General features: G+C 53.9%; 3 protein-coding genes across 9 annotated transcripts; 1 reads left to right on the top strand and 2 right to left on the bottom strand.

Moving 5' to 3' along the window:
• Window positions 1-977: 977 nt before the first annotated feature.
• On the bottom strand, window positions 978-14,372 carry CCHCR1 (coiled-coil alpha-helical rod protein 1). Of its 6 annotated transcripts, none has more exons than XM_026511284.4 (18): window positions 14,225-14,372; window positions 13,102-13,168; window positions 12,810-13,023; window positions 11,049-11,352; window positions 8,217-8,380; window positions 7,977-8,112; window positions 7,688-7,798; window positions 7,338-7,487; window positions 6,669-6,779; window positions 6,464-6,570; window positions 4,065-4,177; window positions 3,852-3,897; window positions 3,572-3,708; window positions 3,260-3,448; window positions 3,062-3,163; window positions 1,751-1,902; window positions 1,474-1,645; window positions 978-1,244 (listed from the first exon to the last, which is right to left on the bottom strand). In XM_026511284.4, exons 2-18 carry the CDS (start codon window positions 13,115-13,117, stop codon window positions 1,132-1,134), a joined length of 2,337 nt encoding a protein of 778 aa, XP_026367069.3. In that variant the 5' UTR covers window positions 13,118-13,168; window positions 14,225-14,372; the 3' UTR covers window positions 978-1,131. The 6 variants fall into 6 exon arrangements, 4 of the variants coding, with proteins under 4 accessions (XP_026367069.3, XP_044244619.3, XP_044244622.3 ...); XM_044388684.3 differs by having other exon boundaries at window positions 1,474-1,603; window positions 14,225-14,355; XM_044388687.3 differs by lacking the exon at window positions 14,225-14,372 and adding an exon at window positions 13,405-14,006.
• Window positions 14,373-14,607: 235 nt separating this feature from the next.
• Window positions 14,608-18,656, top strand: TCF19 (transcription factor 19). Of its 2 annotated transcripts, XM_026511281.4 has the most exons (4): window positions 14,608-14,798; window positions 15,212-15,827; window positions 17,056-17,614; window positions 17,867-18,656. In XM_026511281.4, exons 2-4 carry the CDS (start codon window positions 15,590-15,592, stop codon window positions 18,105-18,107), a joined length of 1,038 nt encoding a protein of 345 aa, XP_026367066.2. In that variant the 5' UTR covers window positions 14,608-14,798; window positions 15,212-15,589; the 3' UTR covers window positions 18,108-18,656. The 2 variants fall into 2 exon arrangements, with proteins under 2 accessions (XP_026367066.2, XP_057160831.1); XM_057304848.1 differs by having other exon boundaries at window positions 14,623-15,827.
• Window positions 18,657-20,101: 1,445 nt separating this feature from the next.
• Window positions 20,102-24,640, bottom strand: POU5F1 (POU class 5 homeobox 1). The gene is made up of 5 exons (XM_026511119.4): window positions 24,236-24,640; window positions 21,467-21,587; window positions 21,014-21,144; window positions 20,550-20,708; window positions 20,102-20,368 (listed from the first exon to the last, which is right to left on the bottom strand). Exons 1-5 carry the CDS (start codon window positions 24,638-24,640, stop codon window positions 20,102-20,104), a joined length of 1,083 nt encoding a protein of 360 aa, XP_026366904.1.
• Window positions 24,641-25,042: the final 402 nt, after the last annotated feature.

The raw sequence follows: 25,042 nt of genomic DNA, 5'->3' as shown, positions 1-25,042 counted from the left end.
CGTGGTCCTTGGTGCCAGCTCTGTCCCCTCCCCACTCCCCATCCTTTAGACCTCAGTCCGAGTCTTGTCTAAGTCTCTCAGAGACCCCTCGGAACCTCTTCCTCAGGAGAGCCTCTGGTCTGGAGGTCTAGGGCACCTCTGAGAAGTAATGGCACCCAAACAGAACTCCTTTCCTCCCCAGGCTGTTCTCCACCTTGTCTGCTCCCTCCGTGGCTCACTTCGAAGCCTTCATTCTGCTCCTTTCCCCCACCCCAACCCCCCACAAGGCCAGCCCAGGCCATGTCCCCATTCTGGAGCCCATCTCTCCCCACCCCCACTCTTCATTCCTCCCCCACCCAAACCCCATCTTCCATAGGGGGTTCCAACCTAGCTCTTAAACATGTCGGCCTAATTGTGTGGCTGCTACTGTTTGGAAAGCACTCCAAGGGCTTTCTACTGACTTAGAATAACCCCCCCACACACACCGGGCACGACCAGGCCCGCCCTTCCGCTCCGGGCCTCCGTGCTTGCCTGCCCTCTGCAGGACTCTTCTGCCGGTGTTGATGGTTCCTCACTGCAGGCAGGTCTCCACACATCCCTCCTTGGGGGGGGCCTTTCCTATCTGCTCATCTAGCTGCACGACCCGGTCAGGTTCTGTCCCGTCACTGTATTTCTTTTCTCTGCACGGCAACGCTTGTCCGTTCCAGCCCACCACTGTGGCCCCTGAGCAAGGACACTGCTGGGCTCCGAGATTCCCAGCGAACGAGTGATGTTTTATATTCCTCACTCCTGGCAGTGATCGTGTTCCAAAGGTAAACAAAAGTTGAGAATAAAGAAAACCTGGAGCTTCTCAAAAAAACTTCCCAAGCAGCCTGGAAAAGGGGTTTTGAAAAAGGTACCACCTAGAGAAATGGATGTGTGTGACTACTTCTCACACTTTCCGGGCGGAGACGGGGGTGGGGGGAGTTCCCTCCCATTCCCAGAGAGAACATGGCACCTGCTGTAGTCATCTTTATTAAGCCACAGGCTTCACAGGCATCTTGGTGGCTGGTGTCCAGGAGGGCAGCTGGCTGACCTCCTCGCCCCCGCCCCACTTCTCCGCCATCCGCCCCCCCACCCTTGAGCCCCCATCTGCGCAGAGTGCCCGGCGGCTCAGCGGCAGACTGGAGCAGGCCAGTTCTGGCTGTCTCCTTGAGAAACAGCTTCCTCTTTGGAAATGGCCTCACTCAGGCCCTGCAGATCATCGAGCAGGACAGAGAGGGATCCTGGGAAAGAAGACCGCAAGGGTTAGCAGCCGGACCAGAGAAGGCTGTGGCAGCTACAGTGCAGAGAACGGGGCTGCCATCAGACGCGAGGGTTATGAGGGGGAGGGTTCATGGATGAGAGAGGCTGAGGGCCTCCCAGGGTCACAGAGAACGATGCTCACACATTAAGAGCACGTAGAGGAGAGATTCCTGAGGTCCCCGCATTTGTGCCTTCCTATGTGGACCATACCTTTTATGGACTCCCTGGTGGTGGGTGCTGCTGCTGGAGGTACAGGTACTGAAGACCCTGGGGCCTGGGGGCTGGACTCCACAGACTTCCCCTTATCCAGCAGGGAAGGAAAAACTGCCAACAGTCGCTGCTGCTTGTAACGGGAGAGGAGACCCTCCTGCTGCAAGGTGGCCTGGGAAGGAGAGGGTTAAACGCCACCTAGCCCAGGCAGAACCACCCCTCCTCCTTCTCCCAACTCCCCAGCCAGCTCAAGGGCCCTGGTCTCTGCCCCCCCTACCAGCATAAAGTTCTTGTCCCTCTCTAGCTCCTGCAGGCGTTGGGTCAGCCGCAGCCCCTCCTCCTTCCGGGCCTCATCTTGCAGGCGCCTGAGCTCCTGGTTCCGCTCCTTTTCCCGGGTGGCTTTGCGCTGCATCTGGCGCAGGGAGACCACTATGTGGAAGCCAGGGCACAGAGGGCACAGGTGTGGGGCAGCCCAGAGGCAGTGAGGCACCATGAGTACAGGACTGGAATCCCGGGGGGAAGTCTTCGATTTTGTGCAATTAATGTTTTCTTAATGTGTGACAATGACATTGAGGTTACATAAGAAAATTTCTTCTTTATAGGAGATGCAGCTCAGTGGTCATGATGTTTGTAACTCACTTTAAATGATTCCCCAAAAAATGCATGTATCAGTGTATATGTATATACAGATAAAGCAAATATTGCAAAAGATTAATAACTGCTGGGTGCCTACCTGGCTTAGTCGGTGGAACATGTAACTCTTGATCTCGGGGTTGTGGGCTCGAGCCCCACATTGGGTGTAGAGGTTACTTAAAGAAATTAAATCTTTAAAAAAAATTGACTAATAACTGTTGCATCCAGTCAGAGGAGGTAAACAAGTGGCATTACGTGACTCTCGTCATCTGTCCAGGTATTTGAACTTTTTCCTAATAAAACGGGGGGGAAGCACCTGGCTGGCTCAGTCGGTAGAGCATATGACTCTTGATCTTAGGTTTGTGAGTGTGAGCCCCATGTTGGGTATAAAGATTACTTAAAAATAAAATCTTATAAAAAAAAATGTTGGGGGTAGACACGGACAGCAGCGAACACCATGTAAAGATGGAGACGGGAGGGAATGATGTGCCTACAAACCAAGGGATGCCACAGATTGCCGGCAACCACCGGAAGGGAGGAGAGAATCATCAGATTGTCTCTCAGAACGTCTAGCAGGCACCCACCCTGCCAGCATCTTGAGTTCAGACTTCTAGCTTTCAGCTTCCAGTACTGTGAGAGAATAAACTTCTATTGTTTTAGGGCAAAAAAAAAAAAAAAAAAAAAAAAAGTTGGGGGGGAAATGGTTGGTGTGAGGTTGGGATGGCTGTTGCCTTTGTGGAGGGGAGTGGCTGGGCGGGGCTCAGGGGGCTCCAGGGCTGGTCGCATGCTGGTGCTGGATATGGGCGCTGGCTCCGAGAGTGTGTTCACCACCTGAGAATTGATCTGTACCATTTCTTGACAACTTCATTATTTGCATGCTTCAAAACAGCTTTAAAAAAAACTTATGTCCAACACATCCCTCTCCCTGGATGCCCACGTCCATCCCAAATCTCACCTGCCTTGCCATGCTCCCTCCGAGCCTCATTAAGTCTCCTCTCTGTTTCTAAGAGCTGTTCCCGCAGCCTAGTTTCCACTTCAGCCACCTTCTCTTGCAGAGCTGGGAGGAAGGTGCAGATGGGGTGTGTCAGGGGGGAGTGTTGCTTCTCGGTTCCCCTCAGCCCTCCATGGTAAACCCATTTCCCCTCCTGCACACCTTGCCCATAGATCTCCTGCTGCTGGGTTAGTTCCTGTCGGAGACTGGCAGCCTCCTGCGTGCTCTCCTGTTGGCCCTGGCGAGCTGCTTCCAGCTGCAGCCCCACATTAGCCAGGGACTCCTGGGTCCGCTGCAGCTCCTGCTCCAGCTGCTGGGCAACCTCACTCAGTTGCTGCCGCTCTGCCTCCCCTGGGAAGAGGTGGCACTCACGGGCCTCTCCATGCCCCAGACCCAGCCCTTCCCTCCTCCCCAGCCCCAACACACCCAGCTCTGGCCCCTGCTCCAGCTCAGTGACTCCAGGACCAAGCGCACCTTGCTCCCGGGCCCGGCCCACCTCCTGCTGGATGATGCGGGCACTCAGCTGCAGCTCTGCGTCCAGGCGGTTCCGTTCTTCCCGCAGCTGCTCCAACTCAAGGCTCACATCTGTGGCCGGCAGGGGTGGGGGACAGCTGGGGTAGGGAAGAGGGACAGTCAGGGGAAATCGCCCAGCCTGATCCCTAAGCCCCCATCCCTCTTCAGTCCTCACTGTTTGGGCTCCCAGCAAACAATACGCAACCCCCTCCCATCCACCTCACAGAGCCCCAGGCTTCACCTCTCCTGGCGCAGCTGAGCAAGGGCCAGTTTTCGAGCCATCAGGCCTGGTGGAGAAAAGGCAGAAAGCAACAGCGAGGAGTTCGAGGAGGAGAAAAGGGAAGAGGAGAGCAGGGGAAGGGTGCTCGGACAGGTGACAAGTAGGCATGAGGATGGATGTGGGAGGCGAGGGCCGGAGGGGCGGTACAGCGTGGCTGGCAGCCGCCCTACCCACCCCGGATGGTGTGGACCCTGCGGACGGCGTAGCTGACTCGGCTGCTGAGGGAGGGCAGCTGGGTCGTGGCGCGCTCCACTTCGGCCACGGTGCTCTGGAGCCACGTCTGAAAGCTGGAGAAGGCTCGACGTCACTGACCCTTCAACCCCACCTCATTCCCTAAAGGACTTGATGTGACTTGTTGGGACAACTCCTTCTATCCTCTATTGCTAAGTATGTGGGGAGCAGGGAAGGGAAAGCATAGCAGGGAAAAGAGAAGCTGAAGCCAAGGGTGGGGGCCAGTCATGTCTGAGCTTTCTCAGGCGATGAAGAAGAAAACCTGAGAGCTTAAGCCCTTTAGTGTTTGTTAGGTAAAAATAATCCCGTTGCTCATAAGGACAGCACAGCTATGCTGGGTCCCAAAACCTAGGGTAAGCTTCTCATTTGGGTCCTAGCAATCAGTGTCTTTCATAAGAGCATGAAAAATAAGAATGAGCTTCACGGGGTCATACCTGATCGGGACCCAGAGCCCATAACACAGCAGAGCTCAGTACAAACGATTCTACGGGGGCTAAAACGAGAGCCGTGGAGCGGGCTCATGTCTAGCTGATTTGGACTGTTTTGCAGGCTGCTGGACATGTCTCCTGGTGCTGGAAATCTCCTGGTGCTGTATGCCACGTTTGGGTGTATGAACTTGGGTGCATTCTCCTCAAGAACAAAGTGCATAGCTGCCATCCATTTTCTAAGGAGCCCTTACCCCAAGAAGGCCTTACGTGGCGGTGTATCTTTTCAAGCAACCTGCAAAGTTTATTTCTCATAACCTATTTTTTGATCACTAATCTGCATTAGAGATGAAAGCTATCCTCGCTAACAATTTCCCGATGCCAGTGAAGGCCAGATCCATGTGCCTTATCAGCTGGCTGTGCCCAAAGTGGGACCAGCATGGCTCACAAAAGCTGAGAAGCCTACACAGGTCCCCTGGGAGGAGGGCCAAGGCAGCAAATCGGGGCAAGCGTGGAACTCTCCAGGAGAGTCCAAGTCTGTATCAACTGAGAAACAAGCAGACGACAAAGGCTGACAGTTGTATCCCCAGCAGCACAGCAGAGAGCCGTTATCTAGAAATTGCGTGAGCAGGCACTTCCAACACCTCCAATCAAGCCTCCAGGCCATCTAGAGACTACCACACCTGCCAACAAGCTGAGCGTGGGTTGTTTGGAGCCCCGTGGACTTCCTGGCCATCAACCATTAGCAAGAACCATTTCAGTGATGTCCTGGCACCCAAGTAGAACCCTGTGCACCGGGCACCTCCCCGTTCTCCTGGGAACAGGAAGCAGCCACAATGAGCAGAATTCAGGTGGGTCATTATAACCAGCCTAATTCTGTGCAAAGTGGACATTTTTCATAATTTTTTAAGTGAAATTAGTCCTCAAGGTACTAACCCAATAGAAAGTGATGGTGGAGGGGCGCCTGGGCGGCTCAGTCAGTTAAGCGTCTGCCTTCGGCTCAGGTCATGATTCCAGGGTCCTGGGATCGAGCCCCGCGTCCGGCGCCCCGCTCAGCAAGGAGTCTGCTTCTCTCTCTTCCTCTGCTCCTCCCCCCTGCTTGTGCTTGCTCTCTCCCTGTCTCTCTCTCTCTCAAATAAATAAATAAAATCTTAAAAAAAAAAAAAAGTGACGGTGGGCAAGGACCTATATCCAGCACCACAATTTTGCTACACCAGTGATTGTTCTATGATCCATCCAGAACTGCCTCATGGTAACAGGAAACATTTACAGAGTCAGATGACATGCCAGGCACTGTGCCAGGAGGTCTACGAGGACCACGTCAGTATCCCCAAGTCCAAGGCTGAGGGGGGTGTTAGCAGCACAAGGAAATGTGTGTTCCTCCTCCTTTATAACTTTCTAAAGGTTGTAAAACAGGCGTTGAGAAGGAAACACTCAGAAGTTGGTATGAGAGACAAAGGCTGGCAAATGATTAAGAAGGAAACGGGCGTACATTTGAGATAGAGTATCTAGTAAGCCATAGGCATACAGCTTTAAAATACAGGTTAAATTTGGTTCCAACGAAACAGGGTGTGCCTATAACATTTTAAAGAAAGAAAGATGGGAGGAGCCACACTCTCGATCCTTGAACAACTCCCAAGGTGACGATCCTCCCAGGTGAACCGACTATAGGAGGAAGCGCGGCCTCACGTCCAACCAAACACGCACAGGAGTCCTAACAAGCGACCCTCGTGTGACTGCGTAGCGGGTTGCCCCAGGGAGAAACAAACCTGGGGACTTTCATACGGCTGGATACCTCTCGACCTGCACCCTCCAACGGCCAGCTTTCCAGCCCCTCTTGCCTGGGCTCTTAAATTCCAAGGTGCCCAGGAAGCCGGGGAAGCAGAAATACTACTCTACCCACCCTCCACCCCATACCTGCTGACAGAATTGGCCACCAGCTGCAGCTGCTCCTCGGCCACTGCTGTGCGCTGCTGCCTCCGGCGCTGGGCCTCCCGAGCGCGGCTCAGCTCCACCTGCAGGGCCTGGGGAGGGTGCAGTGAGGAGAGGAGTCCCCTCCCCGGGCTTCTGAGGGAAGTGGGGAGGGATCCCTGACCCCCTTTAGCCTCCGCCTGGCTCAGACCTTGGCGCCCATCCGCTCCACCTCCACCTCCGCGGCTTTGTCCTGTAGGGAGCGCTGCAGGACGGCCTGCTCCTGGCTCTGGGCCGCGGCTCTTTCCTGGAGCTCTGCCACCTGGGGGGGGGGGGCAGAGCACAGCTAGTGCGGGGAGCGGGAGGGGGGCACTGGCAATGGAGGGGCTGGTGCCAAAGCCTCTGAGAGAACATCATGCAGGGAGACAAGCGCGGGCTCCTGAGAATGGAGTCTGAGGCCAGGTTTCCTACCAGAACCATGTTCCATGTGCCCCCACCTCGAGGAAGCTCGCTGTGACACACCCACGAACACTCACCGCCTCTGCCCATGCCACCCATGCTTGGCCACTGTCACCTCCTCAGAGGAGCTGCTCCTCAGCACCCTGCCTGAAGCACACCCACCCCATGGTCTCTTTCTGTCACTTTTCTTTTACACTTTTCTTTAAAGCATATATCAGTACTCGACATCATCTAACAGCTTGCCTGCTGCGTGTCTCTGCTCCAGGACGTACGCTCCGTGATAGCAGGACTTGCCTTTGTTCAGGCCTGTGTTCCCAGCACATGGGGACCACTCAATAAATCTTTGTTGGGTAAGTACTATCCCTTACGTAAGGAGCCAGGAGCTGGGGGGAGAATTCGGGGAGAAAGAGAGTCGAGTGACCTGTCCCTTCAGCTGCTCCACGTGTCCTCTGTGCTCCAGCTCCTGGGCCTTCAGCTGCACCATGAGGGCAAACACCTTTTCCCGCCAGCGCTTCAGCAGGGACTGGCACTTCCGGCTGAACTCGGGCTCCAGGGAATCTGAAGGCTGAACCTGCGGGGTGGAGGACAGGTGGAAGTGTGGGCTCCTGGGGGAGCAGAGGAAGCAGGCGTTTTTTGGCTTTTTCTCTCTGTCCTGCCCAAGCAATAAGAGCCACAGCAAGAAGCGCTGTTCCCCGACAAGAGGATGCCAGCAGGATCTGGCAGCATGCCAACCGCTCGTACCCACAGCGAGCCACTGGGGCAGGGGCCTACCTGCCGGGTCAGCTCCTCCTCCTGGATGGTGAGGATGTGCACGAGGCTCTGCACGCGCACCTGCAGCAGCTCCGCTGTGGTGCGCAGGCCGTCCCGGTCCTCGCGCAGGTGCTGCGGGTGGGAGACAAGGGACAGCAGCGGCCTCCGTGGCGCTCCACGCAGGTCCGCCAGCGGCATCCGGCCGCTGCCCGTCGTCGGCACTGCCTTCTGTCCTGGCCACCCCTCTCCCAGGATCTGATCCCTGAGCAGCCCCAGCCCACCTCCAGCCTCCACCCAGATGCTCTCTCACCTGCACGGTTTCTAGAAGCTCTTGTCGCTCTGATTCCCAGGTCTGGCTGTGGACCTCAGGAGGGACTTGCTCCCCCACATATCTCCTTAAATTCTCCACCAAGGTCACCTGTGCCTCTAAGTCTTCTTGGGTCTTGCTAGGGTTGGGGTGGGAACAGGGCAGCCATCAGTGAGGCACCTGGGAGACCTGCCGCATCCACCACCTGCCAGGTCCCCCTTTGGCTGCCCACCCCCACTTTACCTCAGCTGCTTCTGCAGCACCTCAGCCTCCCTCTGCGCCACAACCAGCTCCTTGGCTTCCCCTGCCCTCCTGGTTTCCAGACTGTTCAGAGATTTCTCCAAGCCCTCAGCTTTGCTGGTCAAACTGGAAAGAGCTTCCTGGTGAGCCTGCGTCAAGGAGGAGAGCTGTGGAGAGAAGAGAGGGCACAGCAGGGCCCAGCTCAATCCCACATCTGGACTTTCCAAATCTGCTCCTGCTCAGGCCCTGGCCCTGCACTCCCATCTTCCATAACCTTAGACAACAACCAGCAAAAGGCCCAACTGCACACATGGCAAAATGGAGACAGTCGTTGGTGCCTCTCTGTCCTCCATCCACCTGCCAGTCCATCAGCAGTTCCTGCCAGGTCTCCCCACTAAACAGATCTTCATTTCTGTCTCCACCGCCACCAACCTTAGCAGCCCACCCTCATCTCTGGCCTGCACAACAGCAACGAACTCCTGACCGGTCTTTATAAGCCTTCAAGGCAGGGGACGCATGAGTGGCTCAGTCAGTTAAGCATCTGACTTTGGCTCAGGTCATGATCTTGGGGCCTGAGACAGGCCCCGGGCTCAGCAAGGAGTCTGCTTGTCCGTCTCCCTCTGCCCCTCCCCCCTGCTCTCTCTCTCTCTCAAATAAATAGATGAAAAAAGTTTAAATAAATAAATAAAGCCTTCCGTGGCTTATCATGGCACTGACAACAAAGCCCAGCCTCTGTCCTCGGCCTCCAAAGCCAGACATGCCTTGGCCTCTAACACTTTGAGTTCAGCTCCTACCACTTGGCTTCTCCCAACTCCTCAGGCCTTGGGCGACGTCACCTCCTCAGAAGGCCTCACTGGGCTCCCTACCACCTGCTCTATCCTATCACCTGTCCCAAGTCCTTTCAGCTCTTATCGTCATCTGGAATGATCTCCACAGCTTAGTGTCTGCCACACTCTGTTCCAAAGGAAGCTCTAGGAAGGTAGGAACCTTGTCCGTTTCTCACTGCGCTTCCAGCAGTGGTGAGTCTGCGGTGAGTACATGGGAGACACTGCAGGAGCGGGGGGACAGCTGGCAGAGGAAGGAGAGAGGCTGCCCTCTAGCCCGATCTTCATACCATCAAGTGATCATTTTAGAAAGAAATCACAAAACTGGTCTGTCTGTCTGCCCGTCTGTCTAGCTATCTGTAAAGCTACCTACCTACTACCTAAGGTAAGCTCTACACCCAACGTGGGACAGAAACTCACCGATGGGCCAGCCAGGCACTCCACAAAACCGGTCTTCTTGGACATAAAATACAAACCCGATCACGTCACTTCCCATTTAGTACTTTTCAACAGCTGCTCATGGCTCTCACGGTAAAGTACAAAGTTCTGAACAGGCCCCGAGGTCTCCCCGTGCACACGCCATCCAGGGCCCCTCTCATCTCCTACACTCAAGCCCCTCTGGCCTCCTCATGCCCCACGGGCTGCCAAGTGTGGCCAGCTCCCATCACCTCCCCACACGCCAGCTCACCAGCCAAGTCCTAGTCAGCTCAAATGACAACTTTTGATCATGAAGCATCTTTCATAAATCTAAAGGCCATTTATATTTTTCTTTGAACTATCTCCTGTGCCCATTTTCTGGCTAGATTGCTATCCTTCCCTTATCAACTTCTAGGCATACAGTATAGGTTAGGGACATCAGCCTTTTTCTGTGATATGAACTGTAAATATTTTTATCATCTGTTCTTTAATTTTATTTTATCATTTCTAAATTGAATATTATAAAGCCAATGTATCAATCTTTCCTTTAATGACTCCAGATTTTGATTCACAGGTAGAAAAGCCTTTACCAATCTGAGGTTATAAAGGAATTCACCCAGGGGCACCCGGCTACCTTGGTCGGTAGAGCATGCAACTCTTGATCTCGGGGTCATGAGTTCAAGCCCCATGTTGGGTGTAGAGACTACTTAAAAAAAATAAAATCTTAAAAAAAAAAAGGAATTCACCCATGTTTTCTTCCGGTACCTTTATGGTTCATTTCCTTTTTTTTTTTTAATTTTTTGTTTTCTTAAAGATTTTATTTATTTAACAGAGAGAGAGACAGTGAGAGAGAGAACACAAGCAAGGGGAGTGGGAGAGGGAGAAGCAGGCTTCCCGCTGAGCAGGAAGCCCAACACAGGGCTTGATCCCAGGACCCTGGGGTAAGGACCTGAGCAGGCAGACACTTAACGACTGAACCACCCAGGCGCCCCTATGGTTTCATTTCCTAACATGTCAACTGACTAGGGTGGTGTTCCCTAACCCCCCTGTCCACATTAGGGCTCCCTGTCCTTCTCCTGCATGGCATCTCTCCCAATTGCCAATTAATTAATTAGGATTAAGTTTGGTGTTGAATGTGCATGTCCCCCACCAGGCTGTCAGCTCCACCCACAAGGACTCAGGCTGATTTGCCCACCCCAGGGTCCTGGTGCCTATCTCTGAGCACTGATAAATGCTTACTGAATGAGTCATCCCCCTTCCCCAGTCCACCCTCCCTGACCCTCCTCAGCACCCCCACAATGCTCCCACATGAAGTGAGTACCCAGAGTGAAGTAGGAAGACAAAATACTTCCTACGGAAGGGGAAGGAGGGCTTCAAGCGGTGGGAGGTCATCTGAGTCCTGGGAGAAAAGTACAACCTGAACAAAGACCAAAACACCCAATCCATCTTTCCAGGTCCTCTGATCTCTTGTCTTCACAAACATCTCATCACTCCACCGCTCATGGGGCCTTTTTTGTGGGACCTGCTCTTTGCTGGGAAGCTTCTGCCCAGTTCATCCACTGTGAAACTCAACCCTTCTCACCCCCACATTCACCTGCTCCTGGTGCAGCCTCTTAACCTCCTCCAGTTCCCGCTGGCTCCCCTCTTCCAGGTTCTTTCGGACAACCTCAGCCCCAGCCAAGGCAGCACGCAGGCCCTCAGCCTCAGCTCGGCCAGCCTTCTCCGCCCGTGCCAGAGCCTCCAGCTCCATGGCCTGGGCCTCCAGCCTCATCTTCTGCTGCAGCGAGGTCTCCCGCAGCGCTCGAACCTCCTCCTCAAGCCGCCGCAGCTCTTGCAGCTGCCGAGAGATCAGCTCAGCCTGCTGGCTCAGGGCATGTGACCCCTCTAGCTCCACAGACCTTCAAAGACAGGTTAGCACAGGTGAGATCTGTCTCTGGTGCTGGGAGGGTGGTGGAGGGCACAAAGGGACACAGGTGGAGAGGAGGATCCCTCTGTTCTTGTGTGTGGAGATGGTGGGGATGAAGTTGGGCCATGGGGATCTCTGCATTTGCATCACTGTTGTCATTTATCATGGCCCTACTATCTGGGCTCACAGGACTTAAAGGCTAGCTGAGATCACGGAACATGATCTCTGCTGAGCTACAGACAGGCAGATGCATTAAACATCAAATGTGCACATCATTGGGCCACATATTCTGAAATGGCGGGGCTGGAAGACACCCAGAGACTTCTGAATTCTGATTTAAGGGGAAGGAAAAGTTGGAGGAAGTTTCAGAGAAAGAGAGGTCATGACTTCCAGTATCAATACAGTGAGACCAGGCGCTAGTTAAAAGCATTTATTGAGTGTTAGATATCCTGCATGAGGAGTGCACAGCGCATCAATAAATAGTCTCCTGGTGTCTTGTAAAGTCTAAATCAGCTTATGATAACATGGCTATTGACATAACTCCCTGAGGCCCAGAACCACAGGATTTTTCTTTTACAATGGTGGGGATCTATCTACAGCCTAGAAATATTCGTTGACGGGCCAAAGGACCTTAGCTGGTAGCCAAAATAGCATCAGAGTCTCTGTCTCCTGACACCCACTCCAGGGCTCCCCTTTTTATTATCATGCTCCTTCCTCTTGGACAGGTCCAAGGTGGACCCATGTGCAATCCCACTCCAGAGCAAAATGGCAGAATGACATTCAGTACATTTGGGAAAAGACACGCAATGAAACATCAAGAATAAGAACCAGAACTTTTACAGACAAAACATCAACAAATAGCATGGCCAGCTCTAATGGCAAGCACTCCATCAGAATGCATCCACACGACCACGGTGCAGGCTATACTCCTAGTTTGCACTTCTTTATCTTGCCTTATATTATGCTTATTACCGTCAGCTCTTGGTCAATCTACCTCTTCCCTCAGAATTTTTAATTCATTGATAGCAGGATCTCATTCATTTTTGTTACCCCATTCCTAGTATCTAGCATACTGCCTTACTACTTATACATTAGAAGTTTCAGCAATTGCCGGGGCGCCTGGGTGGCACAGCGGTTAAGCATCTGCCTTCAGCTCAGGGCGTGACCCCGGCGATCTGGGATCGAGCCCCACATCAGGCTCTTCTGCTAGGAGCCTGCTTCTTCCTCTCCCACTCCCCCTGCTTGTGTTCCCTCTCTTGCTGGCTGTCTCTATCTCTATCAAATAAATAAAAAAAACTTTAAAAAAAAAAAAAAAAGGAAGTTTCAGTAATTGCTTATGCAAAAATGCACAAATTAGGGAACTAAAGCCTGAAACAGGGTAAGGAATCTATTTCAGTGAAGAAGGGTCACTGGCAAACAAGCCTGAGAAGAGCAATAATGAATCCCTACCTGCCTCTCCGCCCTGGCTCCTGCCCATTGCCAGAAACATTCTGTTCCCACATGATCACTTGAGGTCTCTGGTTGTCTGGCCGCCTCTCTGAGACATCTCGATGGGTTGGGGGTTGGACCAGGGGAATGTCTGAAACCCAGGTGGGAGCCATTCTTGGTACAGTTGGAAGGGGACGAGCTTGGAAGTGGGATGGGGGAATCAGCCCAGTGGAACCTGAGAAATCGCAAGGACAAAGACGGTCAGTTTCCTAAGGAGAGACAATCACCAGTCCCCTTTCCTGGTCCCACTGACCTGAAGGTCGAAACATCTCCACATTATTTGAAGTCTCTAGACTCTCTGTCCAGCCATCTATGTTTCCCTGGACAAGAGGAGAAACAAGGACACCCCGGTTCAATTTTCAGGCCACCTCCCAAAGAGAAAGTCCCTACGATAATAGAGTCATAATCCTTTAGTAACCTCCCAAGAGAATCGGGAAATACCCGAAGATCACTTGTTTGACCCAACCTGGTTCCTGATAGAACTACGGCAATAACCATGAGATGGAAGGAATTAACTGAGAAAGACTGAGAGGGAGCTCTTAGGCTTTACTCATACTTTTAGAATTCTGGGCAGAGCCTTTACCCTCCTCCTTAAGTTTCTACAGTCTCTGCCGTTCCTTGTCGGAGGTGAGAAAGGTGGTGTGCAGTGCAGGGGCTGTGAGCCCAATCTCCAGAGTTCTCTCCATGGCTCAGCAAGGCCTTCCGGAAGCCCATCCAGACACCACCAAGCCATGACTCCTGGGTCCTTCCCTATTAAAGCACTGGCCCAAGGCCTGGCCCCAGATGAATGTGGCCACATGAAGGGCAGGACACCTCCCCAGGTCCCCTGGGAATCCAGGCAGCCTAGACCCGTTAGCAGAAAAGCCAGCTTCCTGACATCTCATCCAAACCCTTCCAGCAACTTTCCTCAGTTTCCCTCTAATATTCCCTCAGCTGCCATCCCTGTCGCTTCCCCCTCCTCTCTCCGGACTCCTAGAGCACAAGAAAGGTCTATTGAAGGTCTCCGTAGTCTCCCACCAGAATTCACTTATTTTCCCCCCCTATCTGGGATTCCTATCACCCTCCCTCCAGCCTCATCTGCTTTTTTCCTGAAGGAATTATTCTGGTCCTTTACTCCTTCCTCATCTTCCAATTGTCTGCTCAAGCTTCCCGGCACTCTAGCAGGCTCTCACTTCTCTTACCACCCCACCCCCTCTCCCCCAGAAACCCAAGTCTTCACCCTGCTGGACCGTGGGCTCTAAGGCTGTTCGGACCACCTCATCTGTTCCTTTACCTGGTCCCTGTACCCCTCTCCCCCTATGGACCCCCGAACCCACCCCCGTACCCCCTCTCGGCCCCTTCCCGCCCCCAACCGACTCTTCCCGAATGCCCCTTACCCAGCGCGAGAACCCCCTCTGCCCTTTAGCCACAACCCCTACACCTCGCTCCTGGGCGCGGCCTCCGCCCCTGACCGCGCCTGCGCAAAGCGGGGAGCTTGGCGGGCCACTCTAAAATCCTGTTTCATCCAGGGAGGAGGGAAAGAGGTGCACGCAGGCGCAGTAGTGTCTAAAGCCAGGCCCAATTATGGCGTTCGGGGACGTCTCCGCGCCCTGGCGGCTCCTCCCAACTCCGGGAACCCGGGAAAGCTTGTGAACTAATCAGAAGAAGCGGAAGGCGGGAGGTCGGGGACACTCCCAGAGCGCCGCCCAATGAAGCGGAGGGGGATAAATGATCTGGCCAATCACGAATAGCACGGGGGGGCGGGTTCGCTCTGCGCGGAGTTCGGACCCGGGAATTTCGAAGGCGGGGCGGGAGCTGCCCGCGCGCGGAGACCGCGCCCCTCCCGACCCCGGCTTCCTCGCTGTCAAACAGCCGCCGTAGCACCAGCTCCAGCCCGAGCCGAAGAAGTCCCGGGGCCACCGCACACTCTAGCACTGCCTGGAGAGGAGACTACTTGGAGACTGCACCGCGGTAGATCGGAAACTGGGCTGGGCAGGGGAGGGAAAAGGCTGGGTTTGCCTTACATTATCTCCGGGAGCTCTTTCCCCCGTTTTTATCCCACCCGGAGAAGCTGGGAAATCAGGGTTTAGATCTGCTTTGTCGGAGAACTAGGGACCATTTTCACTGCCTTTTGGGGGATGACAGTGGATTCCCTTCCCACTGGGGTTAAAGATAACTACTTATGATGAGGGATTGGCCCAAAGGGCGAGGCGCGAGGGAGCAGGCGGCTTACTGTATTTGGGTGAGTGAACCTGACAGGAAGAAGCTTTTCTCCAAATTACAGAGGTGACAAGTTAGTATTGTACAGAAGCAGGAATCCCTATACACACATCTACAGTTTGCATTCCCCTGGAAGCTGCCTAATATATTGTTGCCTTGCACAGATTGAGTCTCCCTGAATACTTTGTGGCCTGAGGATCCGGTTCCACTCAAGTGGCATAGGACGTGTTCATTTTTGCACTGCACTGGGACCTTCTCTGAATTTTTCAGTTGCAAAGCTGCTTGACAGACACTTTTGTTTGCATCTCATGCCTAGACTCCTTGCACTCTGAATTTGCACTGCTCAGGCCTGGGTTCTCATCTGAGCTTTGCCACTGACCCCTGGTGAAAACTCAGGTCTGTGCTCAAAGTTGAAATTGCACAAAATACAGCTCAAATTTGCATCAGACAGAGAGTGAACTTAGGCCAGCGTGCATGGCTCAGGTGTGGGAAAGGTGATGGACTCCTGAAGTGGAAGAGGTGGTGCAGAGGGGGCACCACCCATGCTGCCCTGCTTCCAGCTGCTGCGCATAGGGGGAGGCAGGGGTGGTGATCTCTACACCTTCCACCCCCCTAGCGGGGCTGGCTGCACCTACCGCTTGGGCCGTAGGGCCGACCTGTGTGATGTGGCCCTGCAGCCCCAGCGGGAGCCAGGCCTCATCTCTGGAGTCCATGCGGAGCTGCACGCTGAGCGCCGGGGTGATGACTGGAGGGTCAGCCTGGAGGACCACAGCAGCCAAGGTGAGCAGTGCGCAGGGAGGCCTTGTGCCTGGGCAGTTGCAGTTCTGGCCTGGAATGAATTAAGGGCCGCACAGGGACCCCCGCCTGCCTCCCAAACTCCCCTATCAGGTTGGACAGTTGTAGTCCAGACCTGTCTTCCCATTAAAGGTGTGTAGTGTCAGAAGCTCTCTGTGGGACTGGACCCTAATGGTCGCTGCCTGGGCTGGGAGGTAGATCCAGGACCTGGGCCATCATCAGGGAAAACATCCCAGTGGGGATGTTCTGGAGCCACTGGGGGCCAAGCTCAGATGACTCAGTTTCCAAATTTGCTGAGGCACCTTGTTGTCTGAAGGCAATTATGTTGGGATTGTTGTGGGGTTTTTTTGAGAAAGAGAGTGAGTGAGAGAGGAGCTGGGGGAGGGGTAGAGGGAGTGGGAGCAGCACACTCCCCACTGAGCAGAAAGCCTGATGCGGCACTGCTGGATCCCGGAACTCTGGGATCATGACCTGAGCCCAAGGCAGATGCTTAACCGACTGAGGTGCCCCTTGGATTATGTTTTAATGATCAGGGCATATGTCTTACTCCCCGACTTGCAGCCATTTGCAGTCAACTTCAGGCCACCTGGGTTTTGCCACTCTCCCCTGGTGAAACCTCAGGCCTGTCCCTTCACCTCTCTGGGTCTGTTTCCTCATAGGTAAAATGTAAGGCTTTATAAAGTCTGTTTTGGGAATGTTAGGGAGATTAGATAACTGGATTAGCCAACATTTGTTTAGTGCTTACTGTATGAGCCAGGCACTGTTTTAAGTGCACTGAATGCAGGTGAGCACTAATATCATTCCCATTTTACAGACTAGGAAAATGAGGCACAAGGTTGACTTGTCCAGGTAACATAGCTGGTAAGGGTGGAGCCAAAATCTGAACCCAGACAGTCTAAGATATGCCAGTAACTGTTTCTGTGTTGGAGCTGGGTTAGCGTAGCTCTGAGAATGGGACCTCAGCAGTGAGGGAAGTAGTCCATTTCTTCCATGTGCCCTGTGGGAGGACATTTAAAAAAAAAAAAAAAAAAACTTGCTCCCAACTTAATATCTGATATCACCTGCTGAGGGACTTCAAATGTGAGAATTTAATGACAGGTGTCACGTTCTCATGTTCCCTAGAAAATCAGAGGCGGCCAGATTTCTCCACTCCTGACTCTGGTCATTTCTGTTTTTGTCATTCTCTGTATGTCTGGTGCCCTGCCATCAACAGGGACTCTGGTCAATAATGTCCGACTCCCAAGGGGTCACAAGCTGGAGTTGAGTGATGGGGACCTTGTGACTTTTGGCCCTGAAGGGCCCCCAGGAACCAGCCCTTCGGAGTTCTACTTCATGTTTCAGCAAGTCCGAGTCAAACCTCAAGATTTTGCGGCCATTACCATCCCAAGGTCTAGTGGTGAACAGGGAACTAAAGCTGGCTTCCGGCCTATGCTGCCCCCCCAGGGGGCCCCACAGCGCCCCCTCAGCACCCTTTCCCCTGCCCCGAAAGCCACACTGATCCTCAATTCCATCGGTAGTCTCAGCAAGCTCAGACCTCTGCCCCTCACCTTCTCCAGGAGTGGGGGTGAGCCACAGAGCCTGCCTGTTCCCACTCCTCCTGAAGAGGTGGGGACCACCCCTTCTGCCCCACCCCCAAGAAACCGGAGGAAATCGGCTCACCGAGTGTTGGCAGAGCTGGATGATGAGGGAGGGACTCCTGAGGGCCCCCCATCAGTCTTTATGGAGCCCAGGAAGAAACTCCGTGTAGAGACAACCCCACGGACACCTGGTGGGTAAGTGGAGAGATCTCAATTTTTAACTCCTTTTTAGAGCCCCAGGCTGTAACATGGCCCTCTGCTCTAGGGATAGAAATGGGAACGGGAATGGGAAGTGGACAGAGGTAGAAAAGACGTTGGATTGGCAAGACCAATCTGGTTCACCGTTAGTCTAGTCAATCTATCTAGGTTCACTCTCGGATTATCCAGGGAAAAGTTCTAGGCTCCTTCTAGTTTCCAGTGACCTGGTTTTTGTGTCACTTTCTTTAGAAATCGACGTGGACGTCCTCGGAAGCACCCAGTGAGCACTCCCAGGGCTCCCCCTGCAGTTGGGAGTGGGGAGCCCTGTGCAGCCCCTCGTTGCTACCTACCCGAAGAAGAAACAGTTGCCTGGGTTCAGTGTGATGGTTGTGACGTCTGGTTCCATGTGGCCTGTGTTGGTTACAGCATCCAGGCTGCCAGGGAGGCTGACTTCCGGTGCCCAGAGTGTCGTGTAGGCATCCAGACCTAAGGCCCACCACCAGGGCACTAGAGTACAGGGAGCTGGCACCTCCAGGCCACAGGTGGACACGGTGGGGCACCAATGGATTGTAAAGAAATGCCCCCTTCTTCCCTTGCCTTCCCAGGGGGGAATGACTACAGGGGAGGTGTCCATTGCTATGGATATTGACCCAAGGCCTGAAGCAGGCCCTCATGGCCAAGGTGACAGAAGAGATGGTTTCCTGCCAAAGATATTGCTGCTTCCGGGAAGTTGCCAGCAAGCTGGAAATTCCGTTACAAGCTGTAGGTCCTTGTTGTCATAGGCACTAGAATGTCTGTGGTCACAGCACCCATCAATTGCAGAGGCCGTGCCTGGGTGGATATAAGCCTCAGTCTTGGAACAAACGAGTGCTTAATGTTCTTGGATGGCATCACTAAGGCAATCTGGAAAAACCTAAGGCGTAGCCTCGAAACTTTTACATTGTGGGTAAACCACTGCCACTGACCATGATCATGACCTGGCTTTTCAGAGCTTTGCTTCTATTTCCAAATAAAGAATTAGCAGTTTCATTCACTCCTAGGTATGTATTCTTTTTCCAGGTCTGATACTCCTTGCCTTCCAGGTCCTGAGAAAATGGTATGGTCTGGAAAACTGACTCTTACTGGAAGGGACGAGCAAAGCACAGAGAGTATGAACCGGCTCACTTGATATAGAATGGGCTGGAAGTGGGAGGCTGGAGAAGGGGTCATCAAGGTTCCTAGTTTAAAGGAAAAACAGATCCGCTGCCATTAAAATAAAGTAGATGGAGTTTGGTCGAGTTCTGAGGATGGCAGAACTTTGGAAAAGGTACTACTATGGAAAAGAGAAACCCCGGTACATCAGCGAGAGCAGATGCTCACCTGGTCTCGTGTGGATCAGACTAACCCATGTATATAGTACACGATTCTCTTCTGTGAACCTCACACCAAGCCAACAGTGTCAAAATGCTGTTTCTGTAGCTTAGTAAGAAACACTTATCTTGACCTATTGCCATCTTTAGGTCCATTGCCTTCCACTACTTAGAGGTACCAACCCCAGCTCCCCCCCACACATCAAGGAAACAGCTCCAAGCAAGTAATAGCAGAACCAGGACAAAAACATGGGGGTTTGGTGAGTCACTCACGGACAGGGTAGACCAGACCCTTCAGGGGAAACCAAATGGACTTCGTATCAACAAAGCGCAAGATGGAGTTTCTAGTACAGACAATATGCAGAAGAGAAGTATCTAAAGATGATTCCTTGGTATAAAGCCACTAAGGACACTTCCAGAGTCAAGTGGGAAAAGCAAAACGTCAGCTCCTAATAGGGAATTGGCTCTAAAAATAAGGCATTTCAGGGGCGCCTGGGTGGCTCACTCAGTTTCAGCTCAGGTTGTGATCTCAGGGTCCTGGGATGGAGCCATGCCTTGAGTCTGCTTCTCTTTCTCTGCCCCTCCCCTGACTCATATTCTCTCTCTTAAATAAATAAAATCTTAAAAAAATAAAAGTAAGGCCTTCCATTTCAATTTCCCCAGGACTCTTAAGTCACAGGCTCCGAGGAACTAGCTCACACGTATAGGGGCCCTCTCCAAACAAGTGGGTTCCAATACCAGCTTTCCCTCTGACATTGTAGGACTGAGCAGTTTAAGTGGCACCTTGGTGTCAGGGTCATTGGGTTCTAAGAACTATTAATATCTAACTATTGGGTATCCCCATCCCCTCTTCAGCCACCAAAAGAGGACAAACCAAAGACAGAAGTGTCTACCTACTGTGTCCCAGGCTTCTTTATTTAAGAAAGTGATGTGGGGATTCAAAACAAGAGCATCCTTGAACTTTACCTTCCCTCCAACAAGTCCCCCCAAACTCCCTGCCCCCACACCCTTTGTGTTCCCAAATCCTTTCTTAGTGAATGAAGAACTTGATCCCAAAGCCCTGGTACAAAGCCCAGGTTCTCTTTCCCTCGCTCTCCTCCTTCCTCTGGCCCCCACCCTGGGAAGGGCCAGCACCTCAGTTTGAATGCATGGGAGAGCCCAGAGTGGTGACAGACACAGAGGGAAAGCCTTCACCCTCAGGGAAAGGTACTGAGGAATACAGCGTAGTGAAGTGAGGGCCCCCATAGCCTGGGGTACCAAAATGGGGCCCTGGTGCCAGAGGAAAGGATACTGGTGCCCCTGAGAAAGGGGACCCAGCAGCCTCAAAATCCTCTCGTTGCGAATAGTCACTGCTTGACCGTTTGCCCTTCTGCCGACGATTGCAGAACCACACTCGGACCACCTGGGATGGAAGACAAGGTAAGTGGCACTCGATCGGAAGCTCTGGGCAGCGGGGCTGGCTCTGCTTAGTCGTCTGGCCCAAAGCCAACAGGTCTAGGGTGGTGGGAGGGCAAGAGGCAGAGCCAGGGAAAGGGAGGTGGTGACAGGGGAGGAGAGGGGGCACACAGGGACGGGGCACTCACGTCCTTCTCAAGGCCGAGCTGCTGGGCAATGTGGCTGATCTGCTGCAGGGTGGGCTTCGGGCACTGGAGGAACATGCTCTCCAGGTTGCCTCTCACTCGGTTCTCGATACTCGTTCGCTTTCTCTTTCGGGCCTGCACGAGGGTCTCTGCTTTGCATATCTGGTGAGGGAGGGAGTGGCAAGGGAGGGGAATGGAATGGCAGGCTTTGAACGTGCTAAGCACCATGAGGGTAGTGACTCAAGCAAACTGCTAAGGGGGCAGTGCCCGGACGGGTCGCCAGCACCAGAGGGTGTGAAAAAGAAGAGTCCTCGAAGGGTGGGTCTAGACAGGCAGTTCTGGAGAATTCTGAGAAATTCTACTCCATCCACGGAGCTACCCCCATGAAGGAAAGCAGCAAACCAGGGAAGAGGCAATGACAACCGGGCTAAGACTCGGCAGATCCCCGAGCCCCCGCCCACCCTCACCTCCTGCAGATTTTCGTTGTTGTCAGCTTCCTCCACCCACTTCTGCAGCAGGGGCCGCAGCTTACACATGTTCTTGAAACTGAGCTGCAGAGCCTCAAAACGGCAGATGGTCGTCTGGCTGAACACCTTCCCTGGGGAGGCAGGTAAAGAGAAGCAAGGTGAGGCAGAAAGCAGCACCTTCATGACCCCAAGACCCAGGGCCTCCTCATTTCCCGCCTTCCCAAGATCCCACACTGGGGTCCCACTTCTTCCCAGAGGGAACTCAAGGTCCAAGTATGTTTCCCCCTCCCACTCTCTACCCTCTTTCATGTGGGGAGGGGGTTAAAGCTTGCCCCTGAAACACCCTTCCCTTGCTCCCCTGGCGGGAAGAAAAGCCCCAAGTTCAGGCATGTTCTTCCAGGGCAGATGTGGTCCCTGTGTTCTGTGGGTCAGGACATGCTGAGGGAGACCCACCAAAGAGAACCCCCAGGGTGAGCCCCACATCGGCCTGAGTGTATCCCAGGGTGATCCTCTTCTGCTTCAGGAGCTTGGCAAATTGTTCCAGGTCTTTCTGCAGAGCTTTGATGTCTTGGGACTGCAGTCGAAAAGGCAGAGGACATGTAAGAACACAAACACGTCAGCTGTCAACCCCCCTTCCCATGTGGGCCGCAAGGAATGGTCCACGGGAGTATCTGCACCCAGGCTGCCCACCAAGTATCTAGTAATAACGTATCTACAAATGTCATTCACCCCAGAAAGCAACTCGCCCAGCAGCAGCGGAGCCCCGCGCAAGCAGACGGCAAGGCAGGCCCTGCCTCCATGGAAACGAACACCTGTCAGGTTGCAAAGGGAGCTGCTGCCTAGTAACTCATTTAATACTCACGAAAGATTTCTGACTCAAGTATTATCCCAATTTGAGGCAGTTTTGAGACCAGTAAAGTCAAGGGCACCATGTCTCTAATTCTCACTTCCACATACTCTCCCCCAGTTTGCTTCCAGGGTGTGACACGGCATATGCATATACACAAACACACTACCAAACAGACGTCCAGAAAGGCATGAGCTAAGTGAAGGGTATACAGTTGGTGCTCGTTCTTAAAACTGGATCATTCCTTATTTTTACTGTATCTTTTTGCAACATACAGGCATTCTCCTTGATTAATTCAACAGACGTACTGCCCTTTCTATCGACCAGCAGCTACACAAACTGGACAGAAAGCAATGGCCTCAGGGGGCTTCCATTCTAAGATGGAAAGACAAATAACTATCCAGTCCGTTACTATGTTAGAAGCACTATAGAAAAAAGTAAAGCAGGGGAGAGGATTACAGAGTGCAGCAGGGTAGGAGATGATGGGGATGGGGACAATTTTAAGTAAGATAAAGTGATGCTTGAGCAAAGGGAAAGAGCCAAGTGGAAAGGCCCCGCGGTGGGTGGAGCGGGGTGAGAGGCTGAGGGTGGGAAGGGATGAGGCGAGGAGCTCACGAAGTCAAAGGGGGCGCAGGGCAGATCTTGCGGATGCTGCAGTGCATGAAACAGGGAGCCGCTGAACGGATGTGTGGCGTAAAATGATCCGATTGTAAAATGTTCACTCCAGTTGACTGTTAGACTAAGCAGGCAACTGCAGTCCGCCCGCCCCACCCCCCACAGACGGGCGGCCGGGACCCCAGGCAGTAGGGATTGCTTCAGGGTGTATTTCCAAGGCAAAGATACCTGGGTTTCCAAAAGATGGGATGTAGAATGTGAAAGCAAGGAGGATGACCGGTTGGGGCCTTGAGTGACTGGGTGATGGTTGGGGTGGAGCAGTTCATGGAGCCATCCCAGCAGGGGACAGAAAATGTAGTAGTCCGGTCTACAAAACATTTGAGCTCGAGGGTGGATGAGAGGAAGGAAAGGTAGATAGAGCAGAGGGTGATGCACTGAGCCCTGGGGCACTCCCATGAGGGCGGGTAGCCAAAGGCACCAGAAGAGCAGCTGAACTTCTGTGCAGTCCTGGAAGCTTTGAGGGAAGGATTCCAAGGGTGATCGATCACACCATATTCAAATAGGCCAACTTCGGCTCAGTCCCTGCTTCAGAGAGCTCTAAGTGCTCCGCTCCCACCACGGCTCGTCCAAATCCTGGATTTGAAATAAGGTAACCCCAGCTCACATCCCAACTTCATCATTTGGTAGTTAGGACCCGTGAACTAGGCTAATAATGCCTCCCTGGGAGATCTTGTGCGGGTTAATGAGATAATGCTGTAGGCACTGAGCACACAGCCAGGCACTTAGGAAATGGACCACAATTGGCAGCCATTATCATTCAAGGCTCAGTCACCTCCTACAAAGTCTAGGGCCACTGGGTCGGGGGAAGCGGTCGCACCTCCTTCTGTGAGGTCTAAGGGCTTAGTACTTGATCTCTAATTGCTTACACTTGTCTCTGGAGGACTGGAGGACACAACCTTTAACAGTTCTTTGGCAGGGCTGGACGCGCAAGTCTTTCAGCGCCTCAGGAGACCCTACATTTGGGGAATGGCCTGGAGAGGACTTCCTCCACCACTTCGGTTTGTCTTATCCACAACTTACGGAATTAAGGGTGAAATCGGTAAAGTTCTCTACAAGGGGGTGCCAGGGTGCGCACTTTGCATTATGGTGACTCACTAACCCCGAGGCAGAGGTCAAGGGAAGACAAGCCCTAAACTTGACGGGAGGTAAACTGAACTCCACACGTCCGCACACACAGCCCAAACAGGGGCTTCTATCAGAAATCAGTCACACCCTAGACTTTCAGGAACAATACCCTGGGATAAGCACTGTTTTTACCCTCAGGCCACACTTAACCCTAAGGCCAAGATCCTGAATCAGGTAAGGATCAAATTTCCAAGAAGGGTTAAGGGTGGGAGCAGGGGCTCAAACCCCAAACTGGGTCTGGTGCTGGGCTGGTAGGTAATTGACTGATCGGACCCTGGTCAGGCCAGGCCTAGAAGTGAAAAGGGGCTACTTGACAAGAGCCAGGGGGAAAGCAAGGCCAGCCTGGGGCAGCTTCCGACTCCCCCCAGGGATGCCCCAGCCCTCACCTGTCCATTCTCTCTGAATTCCGGCTTCTGGTTCCCACCTTGCCCTTGCTCTCAGGACACACACCCCTCTCTGCCTGGGGCTCCCCTCTTGGGTTCCAGGCCCAGGTAGCTGTAGGCGACCACCTCCCCCTCCCCTGGCCGCCCCCTGCCAGCCCGGCCACCTCCCTCCCGCCGTTTCAGCTCACTCGCCTCCTCGGGGTTTTGCTCCAGCTTCTCCTTGTCCGGCTTCACAGCCCCAGGTGGGGCAGCGCAGGGCTCGGGGGAGGCCCCCTCGGAGTTGCTCTCCACCCCGGCTCCCCGCTCGCCCTCCGGCTGAGAGGTCTCCAGGCCGCCTTGGGGCACCAGCCCCACTCCAACCTGAGGTGCGCAGTACGCCATCCCTCCGCAGAACTCATACGGCGGGGGGCACGGGGGAATCCCCCACACCTCGGCGCCCGGCCCAACCCCCGGCCCGATTCCCGACCCGCCGGGAGGGCCTGGGAAGCTCAGCCAGGTCCGAGGGTCAACCCAGCCGGGCTCCGGCCCTCCCGGCCCATCGCCTCCACCGCCCGGCGGGGGCGAGAAGGCCAAGTCGGAAGCCAGGTGTCCCGCCATGGGGAACGGAGGCGCCCCAAGCCGGGGGCCTGGAAAAATGAGGGCTCTCCAAGGGCCGCTCAACACCTCTCTCCCTCCCCAATCCCACCCACTAGCCTTGACCTCTGGCCCCGCCCCCTGGATGGGTGGAGGAGAGGGCGGTGGGGGTGGGAGAAACTGAGGCGAAGGGTGTTTGCCCGACGGCGGCGGTGGTCCGTCGCGGGGCGGAGGGAAAGCCCGGGAGCTCCAGCTAGGTGCCTCTCCAGGCCCCGGACTCTTGATGCAGGCCCCCCATTCGGACCTTCACTTCCAACTCCCGTCGGGCTGCCCGCCCTCTCTGGGGCTCTGCACACCTTAGAACTGTCTGAGGTCGCTGGGACACCTCCTCCCCGATGTTCAGGAGCCCAGGAGCTTGACCCCTTT

Source organism: Ursus arctos, unplaced genomic scaffold, assembly GCF_023065955.2.
Source record: "Ursus arctos isolate Adak ecotype North America unplaced genomic scaffold, UrsArc2.0 scaffold_31, whole genome shotgun sequence".
Taxonomy (NCBI): domain Eukaryota; kingdom Metazoa; phylum Chordata; class Mammalia; order Carnivora; family Ursidae; genus Ursus; species Ursus arctos.
This window is presented reverse-complemented; position numbering and strand designations above follow the sequence as displayed.

Coding starts and splice junctions, on each gene's coding strand:
- CCHCR1 (XM_044388687.3), bottom strand. CDS start 13,647: ATGTGGCCACATTCATCTGGGGCCAGGCCTTGGGCCAGTGCTTTAATA. Junction 13,169..13,404: donor CTCTGCCCAGAATTCTAAAA/GTATGAGTAAAG, acceptor CCTCTTGTCCAG/GGAAACATAGATGGCTGGAC. Junction 8,113..8,216: donor GTGCTGCAGAAGCAGCTGAG/GTAAAGTGGGGG, acceptor CCCCAACCCTAG/CAAGACCCAAGAAGACTTAG.
- TCF19 (XM_026511281.4), top strand. CDS start 15,590: ATGCTGCCCTGCTTCCAGCTGCTGCGCATAGGGGGAGGCAGGGGTGGT. Junction 15,828..17,055: donor GGAGGACCACAGCAGCCAAG/GTGAGCAGTGCG, acceptor TGCCATCAACAG/GGACTCTGGTCAATAATGTC. Junction 17,615..17,866: donor ACCCCACGGACACCTGGTGG/GTAAGTGGAGAG, acceptor CACTTTCTTTAG/AAATCGACGTGGACGTCCTC.
- POU5F1 (XM_026511119.4), bottom strand. CDS start 24,640: ATGGCGGGACACCTGGCTTCCGACTTGGCCTTCTCGCCCCCGCCGGGC. Junction 21,145..21,466: donor CACCCTGGGGGTTCTCTTTG/GTGGGTCTCCCT, acceptor CTGCCTCCCCAG/GGAAGGTGTTCAGCCAGACG. Junction 20,369..20,549: donor AGCTCGGCCTTGAGAAGGAC/GTGAGTGCCCCG, acceptor CTTCCATCCCAG/GTGGTCCGAGTGTGGTTCTG.